General features: G+C 27.3%; 5 protein-coding genes across 5 annotated transcripts; 2 read left to right on the top strand and 3 right to left on the bottom strand.

The window, feature by feature from the left end:
* Window positions 1-550: 550 nt before the first annotated feature.
* On the top strand, window positions 551-2,706 carry LOC132917095 (uncharacterized). The gene is made up of 7 exons (XM_060977652.1): window positions 551-985; window positions 1,078-1,272; window positions 1,341-1,544; window positions 1,609-1,762; window positions 1,831-1,972; window positions 2,028-2,194; window positions 2,260-2,706. The coding sequence occupies exons 1-7, from the start codon at window positions 907-909 to the stop codon at window positions 2,495-2,497; spliced, it is 1,179 nt and encodes a 392-aa protein (XP_060833635.1). The 5' UTR covers window positions 551-906; the 3' UTR covers window positions 2,498-2,706.
* Window positions 2,707-3,594: 888 nt separating this feature from the next.
* On the bottom strand, window positions 3,595-4,820 carry LOC132917109 (protein GVQW3-like). The gene has a single exon (XM_060977678.1). The coding sequence runs from the start codon at window positions 4,689-4,691 to the stop codon at window positions 4,302-4,304; it is 390 nt and encodes a 129-aa protein (XP_060833661.1). The 5' UTR covers window positions 4,692-4,820; the 3' UTR covers window positions 3,595-4,301.
* A 613-nt stretch (window positions 4,821-5,433) lies between these two features.
* On the bottom strand, window positions 5,434-12,033 carry LOC132917085 (DNA topoisomerase 3-alpha). The gene is made up of 19 exons (XM_060977639.1): window positions 11,566-12,033; window positions 11,292-11,501; window positions 10,891-11,024; window positions 10,697-10,815; window positions 10,460-10,630; window positions 10,209-10,384; window positions 9,578-9,758; window positions 9,386-9,493; window positions 8,411-8,520; window positions 8,097-8,301; window positions 7,808-7,991; window positions 7,652-7,739; window positions 7,326-7,586; window positions 7,045-7,249; window positions 6,873-6,959; window positions 6,395-6,431; window positions 5,930-6,144; window positions 5,794-5,844; window positions 5,434-5,658 (listed from the first exon to the last, which is right to left on the bottom strand). The coding sequence occupies exons 1-19, from the start codon at window positions 11,743-11,745 to the stop codon at window positions 5,627-5,629; spliced, it is 2,754 nt and encodes a 917-aa protein (XP_060833622.1). The 5' UTR covers window positions 11,746-12,033; the 3' UTR covers window positions 5,434-5,626.
* A 149-nt stretch (window positions 12,034-12,182) lies between these two features.
* Window positions 12,183-15,004, top strand: LOC132917101 (developmentally-regulated GTP-binding protein 2). The gene is made up of 7 exons (XM_060977665.1): window positions 12,183-12,395; window positions 12,500-12,657; window positions 12,844-13,014; window positions 13,089-13,232; window positions 13,295-13,560; window positions 14,516-14,717; window positions 14,779-15,004. The coding sequence occupies exons 1-7, from the start codon at window positions 12,332-12,334 to the stop codon at window positions 14,863-14,865; spliced, it is 1,092 nt and encodes a 363-aa protein (XP_060833648.1). The 5' UTR covers window positions 12,183-12,331; the 3' UTR covers window positions 14,866-15,004.
* Window positions 14,420-16,848, bottom strand: LOC132917116 (ragulator complex protein LAMTOR2). The gene is made up of 3 exons (XM_060977691.1): window positions 16,562-16,848; window positions 15,841-16,003; window positions 14,420-15,170 (listed from the first exon to the last, which is right to left on the bottom strand). Exons 1-3 carry the CDS (start codon window positions 16,627-16,629, stop codon window positions 15,024-15,026), a joined length of 378 nt encoding a protein of 125 aa, XP_060833674.1. The 5' UTR covers window positions 16,630-16,848; the 3' UTR covers window positions 14,420-15,023.
* Between the last annotated feature and the right edge of the window lie 479 nt (window positions 16,849-17,327).

Raw genomic sequence — 17,327 nt, 5'->3', positions numbered from 1 at the left:
TGATTTTTTAATAAGATTCACAGGGACAAGAACTACAAATATTTTAATGATTTGAAGATAGCCATTTTGTAGAGTTCATTTTTCTAAAAATATTGAATTTCAAGATTTTAATTTCATTAATCTCATGATTTTTAATATTTTTTCTAGTTTTGAAAAAAACTGCGAATAGTGGTATCAATGTACTTATCAAACATGTGGCCCGCGTGATCGTACGGCCGGTGAACACTTTCAGTGTAATTCACAGTTTTTCTCGAAACTAGAAAATATCAGGAGATTAATGAAATTAAAAGCTTATTATTTAGCTTAAAGCCTATCAAAGTTATCAGCTTATCCGGTTTATCGTTTGTTATTGTTATCCACCCACTCACCCGCTCCAGATCACTGGCATAGTGTTGCCAACACTGATGGTGGTGAAACTGAGAAATGGAATCTGAAGATGTGGGAAAAACAACAAATCTCTCATATACAATAACATTGTGCTTATATATAAATAATAATATACATATATACAGAGTACGTATACGTATATGAATGATAAATGATAAATTGCATTGCATGTGTCATGTATGCGTATGAAAGAGACGGTCTTGTCATGTAGACCATTGTAGGATGTAGATAGCGAGATGAATAATATTAATAATAATAATATTATATGTAGGATGTAACTTAGGATTATTGTGCCTACGTTTATTCTATTTATTTTTTACGTAACAAAACAATCGCAAACGGACTAGATACGGCTTGTTCAACGTGTTGTTTCCGTGACAGCGGTCTGGAAATCGTTTTAAATCGGCAACGAAATAATATAGTGATACAATACTCACGGATGGAGGTATGAAGCGTTTGTGTCCACCGACTATGAGTGCTCACCATCCAGATTTCGGGAAATGAAAATGAGCGAAAATAATGAGTTTGATTCGAAGAAAAATAAAATTGGTAATCGTTTCGATTTTCATTATTGCAGAGGCGGTATATTCATATGCAGGCAAGTAAATTATACCAATCATGTTTCTTGCCATTACAATTAAGATTTAAAGTATTTTATTAATTTATTGTACTTAAATTATTTTTATTTAGATAGTAATAGTGCAATAGAAAAGTGTAACAGTACACATTCAGACTGTTTAAAATGTGATACCGATGGACTTTGTAAAAAATGTAGGAAAGTATTGATTGTCGCTACAGGTCAATGTGCTGAAACTTGTCCATCGGGGTATGAATTCACATGGTCCACAAATTATCATCAAATGGGCCGCGTGTGCTCAATAATTGGTTTGTATATAGATAATTAAATACTTAATTTTTTGTTAATATTAATTTAATTTTAATTTTTATATTAGATAAGACTATATTTGGAAATATAAAATTGTCGGGTCAAGTTGCTGCAATAACTGTTGGAGTCGTCATAGGATTTCTTATAGTGTCAACTATCTTATTGGTTGTAGGAATGGTAGTCAAATTTAAAAAATGTTCAAATATTAGGTCAAAATCTCGTATGTCACCTAGTTTAGGACCCTTGACTAGTGGTTCTCACCAAAGCCAAGGTATTGTATCTTATTATTATTATTGTCTTTAATTTTAATTTTAAGTTTTAATCTGATTTTATAGAAAGTGATGACTGTGACAGATTGGAGTTTTTTAAACAGTTAGAAAAGTTACGACCTGATGCACCAGTTTTCTTATCAATGTTAAATGAAACAAGAAAACAAGTTCGAGAACTTAGAGGTCCTAGCCGACAACATTCCGCAATTCAAGCATATCGGTATGTATATTTTAAATTTATTTTATGTAATTTAATTTATATTACAGTACGTCAACATTTTATTTTAGACCAGTTTTAAAAGATTTATCCAGAATCTTAATACTGTTAAATAAAGAAGATTGTTTCTTAAACCCTCCTTCTGATTGGGAAATTTTATTGGCGTGGGGCGATAGAGTCTTGCGAAGATACAAAAAACAACATCCTATAATGGTATAAATTATTATTAAATAGATTTATTCTGTAGTATAATGTTAAATGTTTACAGGTTACTCAAACAAATTCAAACGAGCATTTTAGTGATAAACCAATTCAGTTGACTACTTTTACAAACAGTAAAAAACATAGACCGTTATCAGCATCTTCATCATCACCATCTCGCATTAAACAACTCGCAATCTCAGTCTTTGATGATAATTATAATGATCACAACAGGTAAAACAATTACACTATTTACATTTATTTTATTACACTCAAATATTTATTTTAATATTCTGTAGACATCCAGACGAGAATGATGAGGTGATTATGCTACGAGAAAAGACTGTATCAACTTTTGGTCGATCCACTAGTCCTGCTTCTCTTTCATTATTAGAAGCGAATGCATCTAAAAGTATGTTAGTAGCTGAGTGGAATGCTGAAATGCCTCCCTACAATTGTTACTCAACTGCAACTGATGAAGATGATTTTTTCACTCTTGGCTTCAGACCACAAGATGAAATAACAACAGAACTTTAGCATTTAATAATGGTCTGTACATCACTTTTATTTACTTAATTTTATAAAAATATGGTTGTTGATTATTCTGGTTCAGGTAACAACTACCAAAACTATTTCTAAATTATGTATAGATTATGTATATTTATAAATTTGTTTTTTTGTACCAAAAAGAATATCAAACAATGTCTATTTACTTATGCCAATAAATTATTTTTTTATTTTTTTAATGATTGTTACTGTTTTATTTAAAAATATATGACTTATTGAATAAAATGTTCTTATTGATTGTTTATATGACAAATAATAAAATATAATTATAATTATTTTAAAATAAATCATAAGCTTCTATATAAAATGTTTAACACTTATCTAATCCAATTGGTTATAGCCCAGTATTAGGTAATAGGTAGTGAGTATTAACGTAGCCTTGGTTTTAATAAGAAAAGAAAGGCACAAACTTCAACATCTGTAAATAATTAAATGTGATTTTTAAATGATGTGTAACATCTGGCGTTTAATTCGTTTTAATACAATACACGGTGTTTAAAAAAAAGAGATGTGCTGTCACATTACCATAAATGATTCATTATTAAATACAGCTTTAAAGAACATTTGGTCCATTATAAACATCTAAGATAGATATGAATAATCATTGGTTATATTTCTAATTAGTTCTTAATGAGACATTAAACAATTGAAAATTAATAATTAATGGATTATAAATTAATATACACAATAGTTCACTCATAATATTGTTATCATCACTCTATTCAAGTTAAGTTAACCTACTTAATTGATGAAAAATCACCGTGTTTTTTTATTCCCTGCTACAAATGTTACCGAATAAGAGTTCTGGTATTGAACGCTGAGATATCAGTATTCCATAAGGTACTAAAGTCTAAAGTATGTATTATTATATCGATAGTTAGTTCAATAGGTATGTACAAAAGTGGGTTAATTTAACTCATGGATAGAGTAAATAACTAAAATTTTAAATTATTAAATATTTAAAATAGTAAATTTATCTACTATAATTATTTTTACTTTGTATTTACATATTATAAATAATACATGTGAAAAATAGAGCTACGAGGTGTGGCTAATAAATAACGAGATTTTCTCTGTAAAAACTTTTTATTTATATTTTTTAATGGTTTAACATTTTCCCCCTTCTATATACTCCCCTCCATGTTTGACACATCGCTCCATTCTAATTTTCCATTGGTTGAAACAGTGTTGGAAATCCTTTTCTTGCAATGTCTTTAACAACTCTGTCGCTTTTGTTTTTACAGCTTCAACTGACTCAAAATGTATGCCCTTTAACGCACTTTTAGTTTTGGAAAAAGCCAAAAGTCACATGGAGCGAGATCTGGTGAATATGATGGGGGGTGTTGAAGCACTGGAGTTCGATTTTTAGCTAGAAATCGCTTTACAGATATGGCACTTTGAGCCGGCGCATTATCTTGATGCAAGATCCAAGAGTCATTTTCCCACAACTCAGGCCGCTTTCTTCTTACTCGTTCTCTGAGTGTTGTCAATACTTGAAGGTAATAATGTTGATTCACAGTTTGTCCCTGAGGTACCCAATTCTGTCATTATTAAACCCTTAATATCGAAAAATACGATCAACATGGCCTTCAGTTTCGACTTGCTCATTCGAGCTTTTTTCAATTTTGGTGATGCGGAAGTCTTCCAATGCATGGATTGTCTCTTAGTTTTGGGGTCATATTGAAAAATCCAAGTTTCATCGCATGTTATCACCTTTTTCAACAAATCTCGTTCATTTTCCATCCGTTCAAGAATGTCAACGCAAATTAGTCGCCTACCGTCTTTCTGTTCCAGAGTGAGGTTTTTTGGCGCAGACTTTTGTCATGTTTAATTCATCGTGCAAAATTTGTCTAACGGTCTCCTTGTTGATATTAACCATCTCAGCTATCATTCGAATACTCAGACGTCGATCTTTTCGCACAATTTCATTGATTTTTGAAATGTTATCGTTAGTTTTTGAGGAGCATGGACGACCCACCCGTTGATTGTCTTCAACTTCTTCACGACCCTCACGAAATCGTTTGTGCCACTCAAAAACACGTGGTCGTGATAGGACACTATCTCCATATACTTCAGTTAATAAATTAAAACTTTCGGTCGCAGATTTTCCAAGTTTCACTAAAAATTTTAAATTAATACGTTGTTGAATTTTTTCGTCCGGCATGATTTCGACATTCAACACGTAAGAGGTCAATTTAAACGACGCTTAGACATAGACTACAAAACGGAAACTGACTAAACTGCCAAAATGGTATTGTTCGATGCAGTGATATTCATAGATTACAAATAATACTACCATTATACCCTTATCTACTCATGCCTTATCGCTAAGTAGATAGTCTCGTTATTTAATAGCCACACCTCGTATGTTAACCTAGTAATGTCACAGAATAGATTAATGTCATCCATTATAAATTATAACAATGACTATCTTAACCAGGAGTTAACCTAGGGAGATTATACATTGAGTACAAGAGTCCAGCTATTTAAGAGGTTTATTTGAATGAATTTGTAATTTTTGAAATTTTTATTTACAATATACATTCTGTTCAATATAAAACACAGTGAGTGGAAACTAGTTTTTGTCAGGCAGAGGTAAGGCAACATCCGTTTGTCCTCCTAACCGAATCAACTGTTTATATAATTGCCGTGTAGTGTAGTTATGCTTCTATACATTTATTAGCCACCAACTGTGTTTCTTAACTTGAATAGAGTATATATTATAATATATATTGTTAATTTTAAGTTTTGTATATGGCCCTGCAAAAATATTAAAAACAAAATTTGATATGGATGGCTTAATTTATCCAATATGTATTATTAATTTAAATTTGTTTTAATTTCTATGTAAAAATTAATCAAATCACCAAAATATGCAAGAAAAAATTGTTATTTAAACTAATATGTACATTTTATTTCATAATTGATTTTTATTTATTTATAATTTTCCTTGTTTAAGGAATACAATTGTCTAGTGTTTTTAAACTTGGAATTTCAAATTGATTCATAGATTTATACATAAAAAATATATTATATAATAATTCTTTATAAGTATAACAATATGAGAAAATAACATTTAAAAAACATATACATATTTGTTTAATTTTGTGGACAGTTTCTTCGTGTATGACCTATAAAAAAAAAATATATTTTGTGAATAAAGCATATAATACATTTGGAATAGGCATTGATAATATTTAAAAATTTCTCCAATTTACATTTGTGAAAAACACATAGTGAAATAAATACATAAAATTTGTATTTACCTGGCTGCTTACAAAGTCCACATTTTCTTTGTCCACCAGAATTTGCCTGATCTACAAACATAAATAATGTATTAATGTTAACAATATAATAAGTATATACCAACATATTTTGAACAAAAACAAAATAAATACTAACTGTTTACAGCTCTAGCTCTGTATGAATTATTCATAAGTCCATTATTATTTTGACTATTATTTCTATTGTTAAATTGTATATTGGGGCGACCGGCAGCAGGCATAGGTTGATCATCAGCCCATAAAAAGAAAGTACATCTATCAGTCGCAGAAATTTGTTTTGAGCATCCATAAAACTGACGACCCTTATTTGCTGTTTCTCTAGTAACTGTTAATCTAATGAGATAAGATACATCATAACATAACATTAAAAACTAAGAACAAACAGGTAAAAATTATTTAATAATGTTAAAAAATAATTTAAACTAACTTAATTTAATTGATAATATAAATTTGTGTCTTATTAATATATACATTTTATTCTAATAAATTATACAATTAATAATTATGTACTAAATATTGAACTAAAATAATAAGTACAATTTATCAACATTTATTAATTTTATAATTGTTATAAAACACTTACAGTTTAGCAGCATTTCCACACTGACAGCAAACTTGATCTAGAAAAAGATTTAGAAATTAATTGTATAAATTATAATTAATGTTATCAAGATATAAAACCATTCACAAAAATTAAATTTTGTTGGATGAATACTTGATCTTAATTCAAAATTTAAAAAAAATTGCATTTAGTTTTAGATTTTAATAGAACTGGATTTAATGATAAAATTTAAAAAAATAATTGTAGTATATTTTGATGTTTTATTTAAATACAATTATTTTATATTTTTAAAATTGTATTCATAGAATATAGTCAATTTCAAATATTTGAGTTTTTAGAGTACTTGTTAATAAAACATAAGTTCAATTAATTTGTTTAAGAAAAATATTTATACAACTTTAAGCCCGAGTACTATATATAATCTAAAATATATATAAAATAAAAGAATAAAGATTGATGTGTTTAATAAATAATTATAAAATTTTTATTTTATAAATACCATTATTAGGAGGCTGAACATTCTGAGAACTGCCAATCCTAGAGAAATTATTTGTTGTATGAGGAACATTATTGTCACGATTAGGACCTGAAATATTTAACAAAGAAATTAATAAGTGATGGTGGGCACATCATTATAAGAAATACAAATAATTAAAATTGAAATTATTTACCCCTATTTTGATTAGTTGTAACAATATTTCTGTTAGAAGGTTGAGTATTTGAAGAGGAAGATGAAGGATGAGACATGTTAACTTGAAGTATCTCACACAATGTAGAATCACACCCATTTATACAACCCTCATAGGTATCTGGATAATGTGGTCGCATACTTCTAGCAGTGAATTGAAATTTAATTAATTTTATATTTTCTGAACACTAAAACATTATAAAACACTAATAAAATATCATTTACTGTATCTAACAAGCATAAAAAATTGTCTTATTACGGTACCTGAGAACAAACATTATCACTGACTTGTGCTTCAATTACACTAGGAGGTAACCAGTATGTATTTCTACAAGTTGGAAAGCCAGTACACGTTATATAAAATCCTTGATTGTTTTGCTTTTTTTTTAATACTAGATTAGTTTGTTTACAAACAGGGCATTTGCGAATATTCTTTACTGTCATTGATTCATGTTGACCATTATTTTGGAAAGCAATAGGCTGTGCTCTTAAATATTTTCCTAAAGATTGATCTAATTTTTCCACCTATAGTTCAAAATATTTTAGCCACATTAAAAATGCAATTTTAAGTATGTCGATCAATTACATACTTGTTCTGTTGTTTTGATGAATACTTCTTTATACTTAGCTATTTGTTCTCTGAGTACTACTAAGGGCGATTTGGTACCTTCACATATTCTATAAATTTAAACAGGTTCTAGATTTTAAAATAATAAATAATAACATAAATTTTAATTACTTATTACTTTTTTAAATCTGCTTCAAGTTCAGCTCTTAAATGGGGTTTTGACATCTCAAAACCCATATTATCATAACCTTCAACAAGACCAATACCAAGTTCTCCAGGAACAAAGTATTTATTATTTTCTAGTCCAACGTATAAACGTGACTTGATAGTTTCAATATGTTCTGCATGCGTAGCATCGGTACCTGTGACAATGGTTCCAAATTAAGTTATGCCTACAGTAATTTTGAATGAGTTATTAAATAAAACGATAGGTGTATATAATTATATTAAACTAACAGTACACATACCAATACCATGTTTATCCATCAAAGAAATTAGATCAGCTTCTGTAAGGAGATTTGGAGGACTGGTTTGTCCATCAACTATTTCTAATCCAGTAGGCGTAAATGATTGCCCTTGGTTATAATTATGGATCTGTTTATTAGACCATTTATCATAAGGATACACTTCTAGGTAATTCAATGCAATAATTCGAAGTCCATTTGCTAAAAACTATAACAAAAATATTTTTTTATAACTAGACACTAAAATACTGATTTAAAAACTATGAAATTATATTCAATAATAATTAGTAATAGAAATAATTAAATACAAAAATTACCTTTTCTCCATTTATTTCAATATTTACAATAGTTTCTTCACCCTCAGCATCTTTAGATAAACAAGCTAAGAAATGTCTCACAACATATTCATAAACTTTACGTTCTCTATCTATAATTAGAAATACATAATATTATATTTTGATTTACTACAAAAATAGTATTATTTTAGAATAGTTTATAAAAATTTGAAATTATTTTTTGTAACATAATTTACCTTTTTTTAATAAAAGTTATATGATAAGTGAAAGCCAAAGATAGTCATGGTGTATGCTAAACATAACATAACACACCTAGTTATTTTGATTGAATAAATAAACTTACCATGTCATTTAAAAGTTAAATATTAGGTAATCAAAAATATTATAATTTGTACTGTGTGCATGCTCCCTGCGATACATGAAGGTGGAAGGGGATTATGTAAACCATTTGGGGGGGATATGATTGATTTTAAGGGAGCTTAGCCCCCAAGCCCCCTCAAATTGCGCTTATGAAAACCGCCCAATTTGGTACAATACAAATTTTAAATATTAAAATCCATATTATTTTTAGTAAATATGAAATTTGGTAATATTTAATTTTTATTAACATAGTTTTTTATTTAGTATTTGGAAAAATGACAAAATGGAGTTATGTTGGCATACAATTAAACAGTCACTATTTTGTTAATTTATTGAAGAATTTATATATTCAATAGTTATTTTATATTAACCTATGTATAATTTATTACATATTATTGCAAGTGACAACCTATATATTATATGAAAAGAAAGAAAATTATACAGTTTTCTTATGCAAAACATTTTATTGCCAATTAGAATAGAGCAAACTCAGTTTAATACAAAGGATAGAAGAATAGAGAGTGTTGAGGAAGATAGTTAATGTAATTTTTTTAAATTCACAATGTATTATATTGTTTAATAGTGTGAAATTATCTTTATTTTTGTCATAAGTTATGATAATAAAATATATCAAACCTTGAAGTCCATTTGTGTATTTAGTTGGATGTATTGGAGGATGGGCCTGATCAGATTTTTTACCTTGTCGCGGTGAAGGACCATTGTTTAAAACATTTTGTGCAAAATCTAAGCAAATTAAATTATTTTTAATTTTATGTGTATAAATAGTACATTGGTACTATTTATATCTTTTTTTTAAAAAACACTTACCACCCCAATTATTATCTTGTACTTGCAATTGAACTAAATTTGATAGGTTTAATTCTTTAGGAAATATATTTGTTTCAGTTCTAGGATAGCTAATAAAACCTTGACTATACAGTTTTTCAGCAATTTTCATAGTTTCTTTAGCGTTTATTCCAAGTTTACGACTGGCAGCTTTTTCTAACTCCTAAAAATATATAAAAAGTTACATTAATTATTTTAAAAATCTAAATTTAAACATACAATTTCACATAATACACATTCATAGATGATAAATGTATACAAAAACTTAAACGTAATTTTTTTAATTGTATTTTAAACAGAATTTTACATATTGTTATTGTATCAAGTAATGTATACTAAAAAAATTGAATTTATTTATTTTTAATCTATAAAATTAATAACATTGAAATAATAAACATTGTATTTGAAGATATATTCATAGGCAAATCTAGGGGGCTTAGGGGACTTAGCTCCCCAGAATTATTTGTTGAGCTAATAGGGAGTCTTCCCACAAAATGATATGTTGAACATTTAAAGTGAAGCTTTAGCCCCAAATATATTTGATCACTCAACGCCCAATTATATATTATAATGATACAAGATATATTCTATATATTCAGATATAATTACTTACAATAGTATCTAAAGGTACTGGTCGCCATTTGGATTTAGGTTTCTTAGTTACTTTCAACACCAAGGCAGTTGGATTTTCTTGGCAACGTTCATAAAGTACATTACAAAGAACTTCATCAAATAACCTTACTCGTTGCCATGAAAATTCTACATCCAAATTTTCAATTTTGTGATGAACTAATAATACATTATACACACATTTATCAATATAATACATTTTACAATGGTAATTATCTTATTTATTTTTAATACCTTTAATTTTCCAAAAATTTTCTGGAATAAAATTTTGAATATCTTTGTACCGTTCAACCACAAATCCTAATGTTGGAAATTGACAACTACCATAACTTATTAAACTCTTAGCTAATACTTCAGGGAATACTTTTTGTAAACGCATTGTTTGGTAACGAGTAAATGCTGCACCTAAAATATATTTAAAATTATTAGGATAATGAAAACAAATGAATGCAATTAAAAGCATTTACTAACCAATTCTTAAATCTAATTCACTTCTCACATCAACTGCATCACTAATATTTTTATTTGGGGGCCCAAGACTACTAATGGCTCTTTGTACTGATGGTTTAGTTATTTCTGATAATGTAGCTCTAAAACAACCAATATTAATTCAAATAAACATCAAATCATGTTTAAAAAAAAAATATTAAACAAAAACAACATACCTATAAACTTGAATTCTTGGATTAACTTCTTTACACACATCAATTATTTCAAATCCAATATTTTCTCCTTCTCTGTCAGAATCAGTCCATATGACTAATGCATTACATGATCGGACTTCTCGAACTAATGTTTTCTGGAATTAAATTGTTAATATTATTTATTTGTTTAAAGATATACTGCAACATATTGGTCAATGGCATACATAGACATGTCTAAAATTGTATATTAAAAATTCCAAATTTATTTATGGTTTGATCAAATAACATATACATTTTTAATTATTTTAACACTTTTTGTATAATAATGTTTATATTAAATGAATATTATGCATTCATATGTCTATAACACTGTATGTAAAATATATGCAAGCATTATAAGAATAAAGTAAGGTATTACTAACCTTAATATTAAGAAAGTCTTTTGGACATTCTTTTACCACAGGAATATGAAATAATTCAAGAGGAGAACAAGATGTCCATGAACGGTATGAACCTTGGAATTCATAACCAAGTAAATGACCAGAAACCGATGTCATGATCATAGTGCTTGGAGACCCTTGAAAAGTATGATTAAACTCATATATTTTGTTAAATTTTGAAAAGCCTTCTCTCTGAAATGTAAATAAAACAAAATAATTAAGCACTATGTAGTTAATGTAAAAAATATAACATTACTCTTTGAAGATTGCCTCCAGACAAATGCCCAGCAATATTTTTTGCTGCATCATTTTTTTCAGCAACATTCAATACTCTCATTCTACTGTTTACTTCTTTATTTGAGTATCCGCAGAAATGTATTTGATACACATTTTTCAACGAAAATGACAAATTAATTTGATTCCTTTTCAGAAACATTCAGTTTTCATTTCAAAGATCACTCAACAAAAAAATTGTATCATACATAGCATGATGTGTACGATTTAAACGTTGAATCCAAGTTTAACTAAATTACTTATTAAAATTATGGATAAATAATACATAATAATGTATGTACAATGCTAATCTTTTTTATATATAACAGTTTTCTGACAACTTGTATTTCTGTAACTCGTACAGTCGTACGACAATAGTACAAAAACTTGAATAACTACAAAATAACTACTCACAAATTTAAAGTTTACCGTGTTCGGTTACAGATTACCCCGGGACTAGGACTAGTCGGACTACAAGCATGTTGATGTAAACACAATAAATGTTATCATGTTTTGATAGAATATTATGATAAATATTAGATAAGGCATATTTAAAACGTCTTGTATCACTTGTATCTACACGGCATTATGGCAGTGGCAGATGAGGTTAGGGCTCTAATTCTGAACTTCTAAGTTTTTCATTATTTTTTCATTATATTTTAAATTTTTTTTATAAATTTTCATTTATCAAAGATATATTATTTATTTTTGGTTTTGGTTTTGGTTTATGTTAATGAATTTGTTAAACCATGGGTATTCTCGAAAAAATATCGGAAATCGAAAAGGAAATTTGCAGAACTCAAAAAAATAAAGGTAAAATAATTTTTATAGACAGAATTGATATTATTATTTATTAATCATTAAATAAAACATTTCATTATTACATTGCAATATAACTAACTCTAATTGATTTTTAGCTACTGAATACCACTTGGGGTTATTAAAAGCAAAACTTGCTAAGTATCGTGCTCAATTGTTAGAACCATCAAAAAAACAAGAAAAAGGAGAAGGATTTGATGTTTTGAAATCTGGTGATGCTAGAGTGGCTTTGATAGGTTTTCCATCTGTTGGTAAAGTATGTATAATTGAGGTATTTTTTTTAACCTTATCCTCCACCCCCCTCCAAATCAAAACAACTAATTAATTTTAATATTAATGGTTTTAAAATGAATATATGATATTTGTATATTGTGTTATATTATATTAAGTAATTTTTTTATAGTAATTCAATTAATTGTACCATGTTTATTTTATTGTTTAGTCAACCCTTTTGAGTACGTTAACACATACAGAAAGTGAAGCAGCTTCTTATGAATTTACTACTTTGACTTGTATTCCTGGGGTAATCGAATACAAAGATGCCAATATTCAGTTATTGGATTTACCTGGTATCATTGAAGGTGCATCTCAAGGAAAAGGACGGGGTAGACAGGTAACAAAATATTAAGAATTAAATATATATTTTTTTATTATACTTAAATTAATGTATAAATAATTTAATTATAGGTTATAGCAGTTGCTAGAACTGCAGATTTAGTATTGATGATGTTGGATGCTACTAAGCAAGATATTCAGCGTCAGTTATTAGAAAAAGAACTGGAAAGTGTTGGAATACGTTTAAATAAACGGAGGCCGAATATTTATTTTAAAGTAATATTTTTAATATTATGCCTTGTTGTCTATATATAATAGGTGTAAATCTCATTATTTAGGTAAAGAAAGGTGGTGGATTGGCATTCAATGCTACTTGCCCATTAAGCAGAGTTGATGAAAAACTTGTTCAAGTTATTTTGCATGAATATAAAATATTCAATGCAGAAGTTCTATTTCGAGAAGATTGTACACCTGATGAATTAATTGATGTGATTTCTGACAATCGTGTTTACTTACCGTGTATGTATGTTTACAACAAAATTGATCAAATATCTATCGAGGAAGTAGACAGGATTGCCAGACAACCTAATAGTGTTGTAGTCAGGTAATAACAGTTATTAATTAAAATTTTAGACTAGCTTAAAATATATTAAAAATTTACTATTGCATTTAGATCCACTGGTATTAATTTATTATGCTACCCATAATAAATACTAATTGTTCTTTTCAGTATGCAGTTTCTGCAATTAATTTTAGTTTCTTTATAAATTCCTTAAAAATGTAATTAATTTAAAAATAGAAATACTTCATAAATATATGTTAAATTGTTTAAATAATTTTGTTATAATCTTAAAAAAAATAATGTTATGTGAACATCAGTTTTAGTTTCAATTATTAGTAGGCTTACAAACAGTATACACATGCAAACCCAGTGGCGTATTTAGGAATTTTATGATAAGGACAACACATATTTTGCCGCCTCCCCCCCCCAGTAAAAAAAAAACTAAAAAATTTCTACGCCGCGCAATTGTGAAACTGTTAATACCATAGAACACCATATTATATAAATACTATAGTATTCTATGCCTCTATGGCACACATTTGTTGTGAAAAATATTAATGATTGACGTCACTACGTCAGTACTCAATATGTAAAGTACAAAATAAAAATTTGCCGCTCTGGGCAATGGGACCCAAAGCCCCTACCTAAATACGCCCCTGTGAAAACCAACTATCAATTGTCACTAATAATTAAAATTAACAATTTACTTTAATTTATTTATTTCTAACTATGGATTTGATAATATAATTATTTACCATAAGGTTTTGTCTTTTTTCACAATCCTCGAGTTTACCAAATAGCCTTCTTGACTTAGTAAGACTGGTAAGTATAAACAAAAATTTGTAGAAAATAATTTAACTACTACATTTTGTGTAAGTGGTATACTAAATTACTAAACAAGTGACAATATGGCAAATAATTTATTGAAATAATAACAATACTTATTACTCTTTACTATTTAAAAATATAAAATTTGTATTAATCAATGTATTTTTAGTTGTAATATGAAGCTGAATCTTGACTATTTATTGGAAGTACTGTGGCAATATTTGTCATTGATCCGAGTGTACACCAAAAAGCCAGGTCAACCACCAGATTTTGATGATTGTTTAATTTTAAGAAAAGGTGTTACTGTGGAACATGTTTGTCATTCAATCCATCGTACCTTAGCGGAACAATTTAAATATGCTTTAGTTTGGGTATGTAATCAATAGATTTAAAATTCTGTGCAAAATTTAATTTTATGTATTTTGTTTTTAGGGTACAAGTACAAAATATTCACCTCAAAGAGTGGGTTTGCAGCATATTATGCATGATGAAGATGTTATACAAGTTGTGAAAAAATAAAAATGTTTTATGAAAAAAAAAATTGAATTTACTAATATTAAAATATATATTACTTAAAAAATGTATGAATATAATATATATTTATATTGGTGATAAGTAAAAATTATTAAACAATTAAAGGATAATATTTATATCTAATGATTATAGAATTGTGTATATTAAGATGCCGAAAGTTGCCTGAGTGGACCATCTAAATATGACGATAAAGCAGTAATTTTTTCTTTTAATAAACCAAATTCCACAGATCGATTTGCATACAAACATAATAAAATGTTGGCAACTTGTTTAATTGCAATTCTGCCTTCCTGCAATAATCATATAATACAAACGTTATATTAAATTTTGATCAAAACAAAAAAAGTTTATTAATTAAATAAAATTTTACTGTTTTAGTGTAATGGTTTTATTAGTTTTGAATAATACAAAAACAGATTGGAAAAATAATTAAATTAATAGTAAAAAGATTGAAATTTCAGGAATTTAACATTTAATTCTATAGAGCATCAAAAATATAATGAAAATTGTATAGGTGAAATTTATAAATATAAATGAAAGATAATTTAAGTTTTTTTTTTTTCAATTTTAGTAAATAACTATTACATACTTATAGATTAAAATAAATTGTAAAGATTATTAATATAGATAATAAAGAAATTTAGTGGTAGAAAAATTACAGAATATGAATATTAGGTACATAACTAATGGCATAGGATTTATTATTTAAACTAACAGATGATGACAACTATAAGTAACAATACATAAATATATGAGAATAAAAAATGTTGATAATATTTTATGGGTGAGAAAAATACAAGGAAAACTTACATTACATTATATATGCATTATTGAGTGTACAAAACATTTTATAAAACGGATAGTTATGACCAAAGGAAGTAGAATAAAAATAGCAGTTTTGGAGAAATACGATTTGATTTATAATATAATATTAGGTTTTAGATTTTTCTTTTTTATTACCGTACAATCCATGAGAACCAGTTGTAGTTGATCTTCTTTTAATGTAGCTAATCCATTCTTATGATAAGTATTCCACAAATTAGCTGCTATTATAGCCGTGATGCTTGAATCTCTATCACCGTAACCACTAAATGCTAATAAGCTGCCATCATATGTCAATAGCCTTTGTTATAAAACCAAAAATAGCAATATAATAACAGCACTATTATTCAGTTACAATGCAAGATCATTTAAATATTTTATGTAATCCAGTTCAATAGTTCAATATAATATATAACATTTGTTTATTAAATTAATTAATTGTGTTTATAAATACAGTTTGTACGTCAATTAACTAATTTGAAACATGTCTTACTAGTAAGAGTGTAGATAGTGTAATATCAAACATAACTTAACCTTTCCTTGGAATTAAAATATAAAAACTGAAGTGAACCACAATTGTTTTCTGCATCTATCAAAGTATTTTGTGAATAAAATATTTAATAACTGATATTATATAATTTGATTGAACACACAACATAATATTTACAGGAATAAATTTAAAATTGATTATAATTAATTTACATTGACATAATATCATGTTTAATATTTTATAAAAACTGTGTTTATACGACTATTTTAATCTTAAAGTTTAAATTATTTTATTAAAATATTATGAATATATTATAGTAAATAATTATTCATGTTTATTTTATTTTGAATAAGATACATTACAACTTACATAGTGTTTTCAACGCCATTGCTATTGGCTTGACTTAAGACTTGGGATAACACTTTGGGTCTTAACATTTTTTTACAGTACAACTATTATATATATTTTGTATGAAACGTAGTACAACTATTAAAATTAATAATTACACAAACTAACAGATGTGTCGAGTGTGTTAGTGTAATTTTTTATATTCTGTGATATAAAAAATAATTAATTATTTTAATTTTAACTAAATATCTTTTGTTTGAAACTTGAGTGCAAACTACAAAACTTATTACTTACTTCATCAACACAATCCCCATTATCAATATTTTTTGCTTCTATCACAGCTATAGATAATATTATCTATAAACCTTGGGCTTCTATCACAGGACACAGAATAGATTAAATGAAATGACGTCTTGCATCCCTATAATTCCCTAACTTGCCTTTTTGCTGGTAATATTCATTGAATATTCAATGGTAATATTACTCTATAGTCCATGATTGCTGCAGGCCAAGGTGTATTGATCAATACATCTTGGTGCAGGCATATACTAATCTATGCATTTGTGTTCGACTGAGTAGGGAGGAGGGGCTGTTGAGCTTGTATTTTGTATACCTCCTAATCGTTAGAGACGTTAATTATACCGGTAAAAGTTGAGCCCCTGAGTGAGGGTCCTTATTCAAAAATATTTTTTCTAAAATATTTAAATATGTGATACAAATAAATAATTAAGAGTTCCGTATTATAAAATATAATGTACCTAGAGACTAAATAAGTAAAACAATTTAA

This window comes from Rhopalosiphum padi, chromosome 1, assembly GCF_020882245.1.
Source record: "Rhopalosiphum padi isolate XX-2018 chromosome 1, ASM2088224v1, whole genome shotgun sequence".
In the NCBI taxonomy this organism is placed as follows: Eukaryota; Metazoa; Arthropoda; class Insecta; order Hemiptera; family Aphididae; genus Rhopalosiphum; species Rhopalosiphum padi.
The sequence above is the reverse complement of the archived record's forward strand: the minus strand, read 5'-3'. Positions and strand labels throughout refer to the sequence as shown.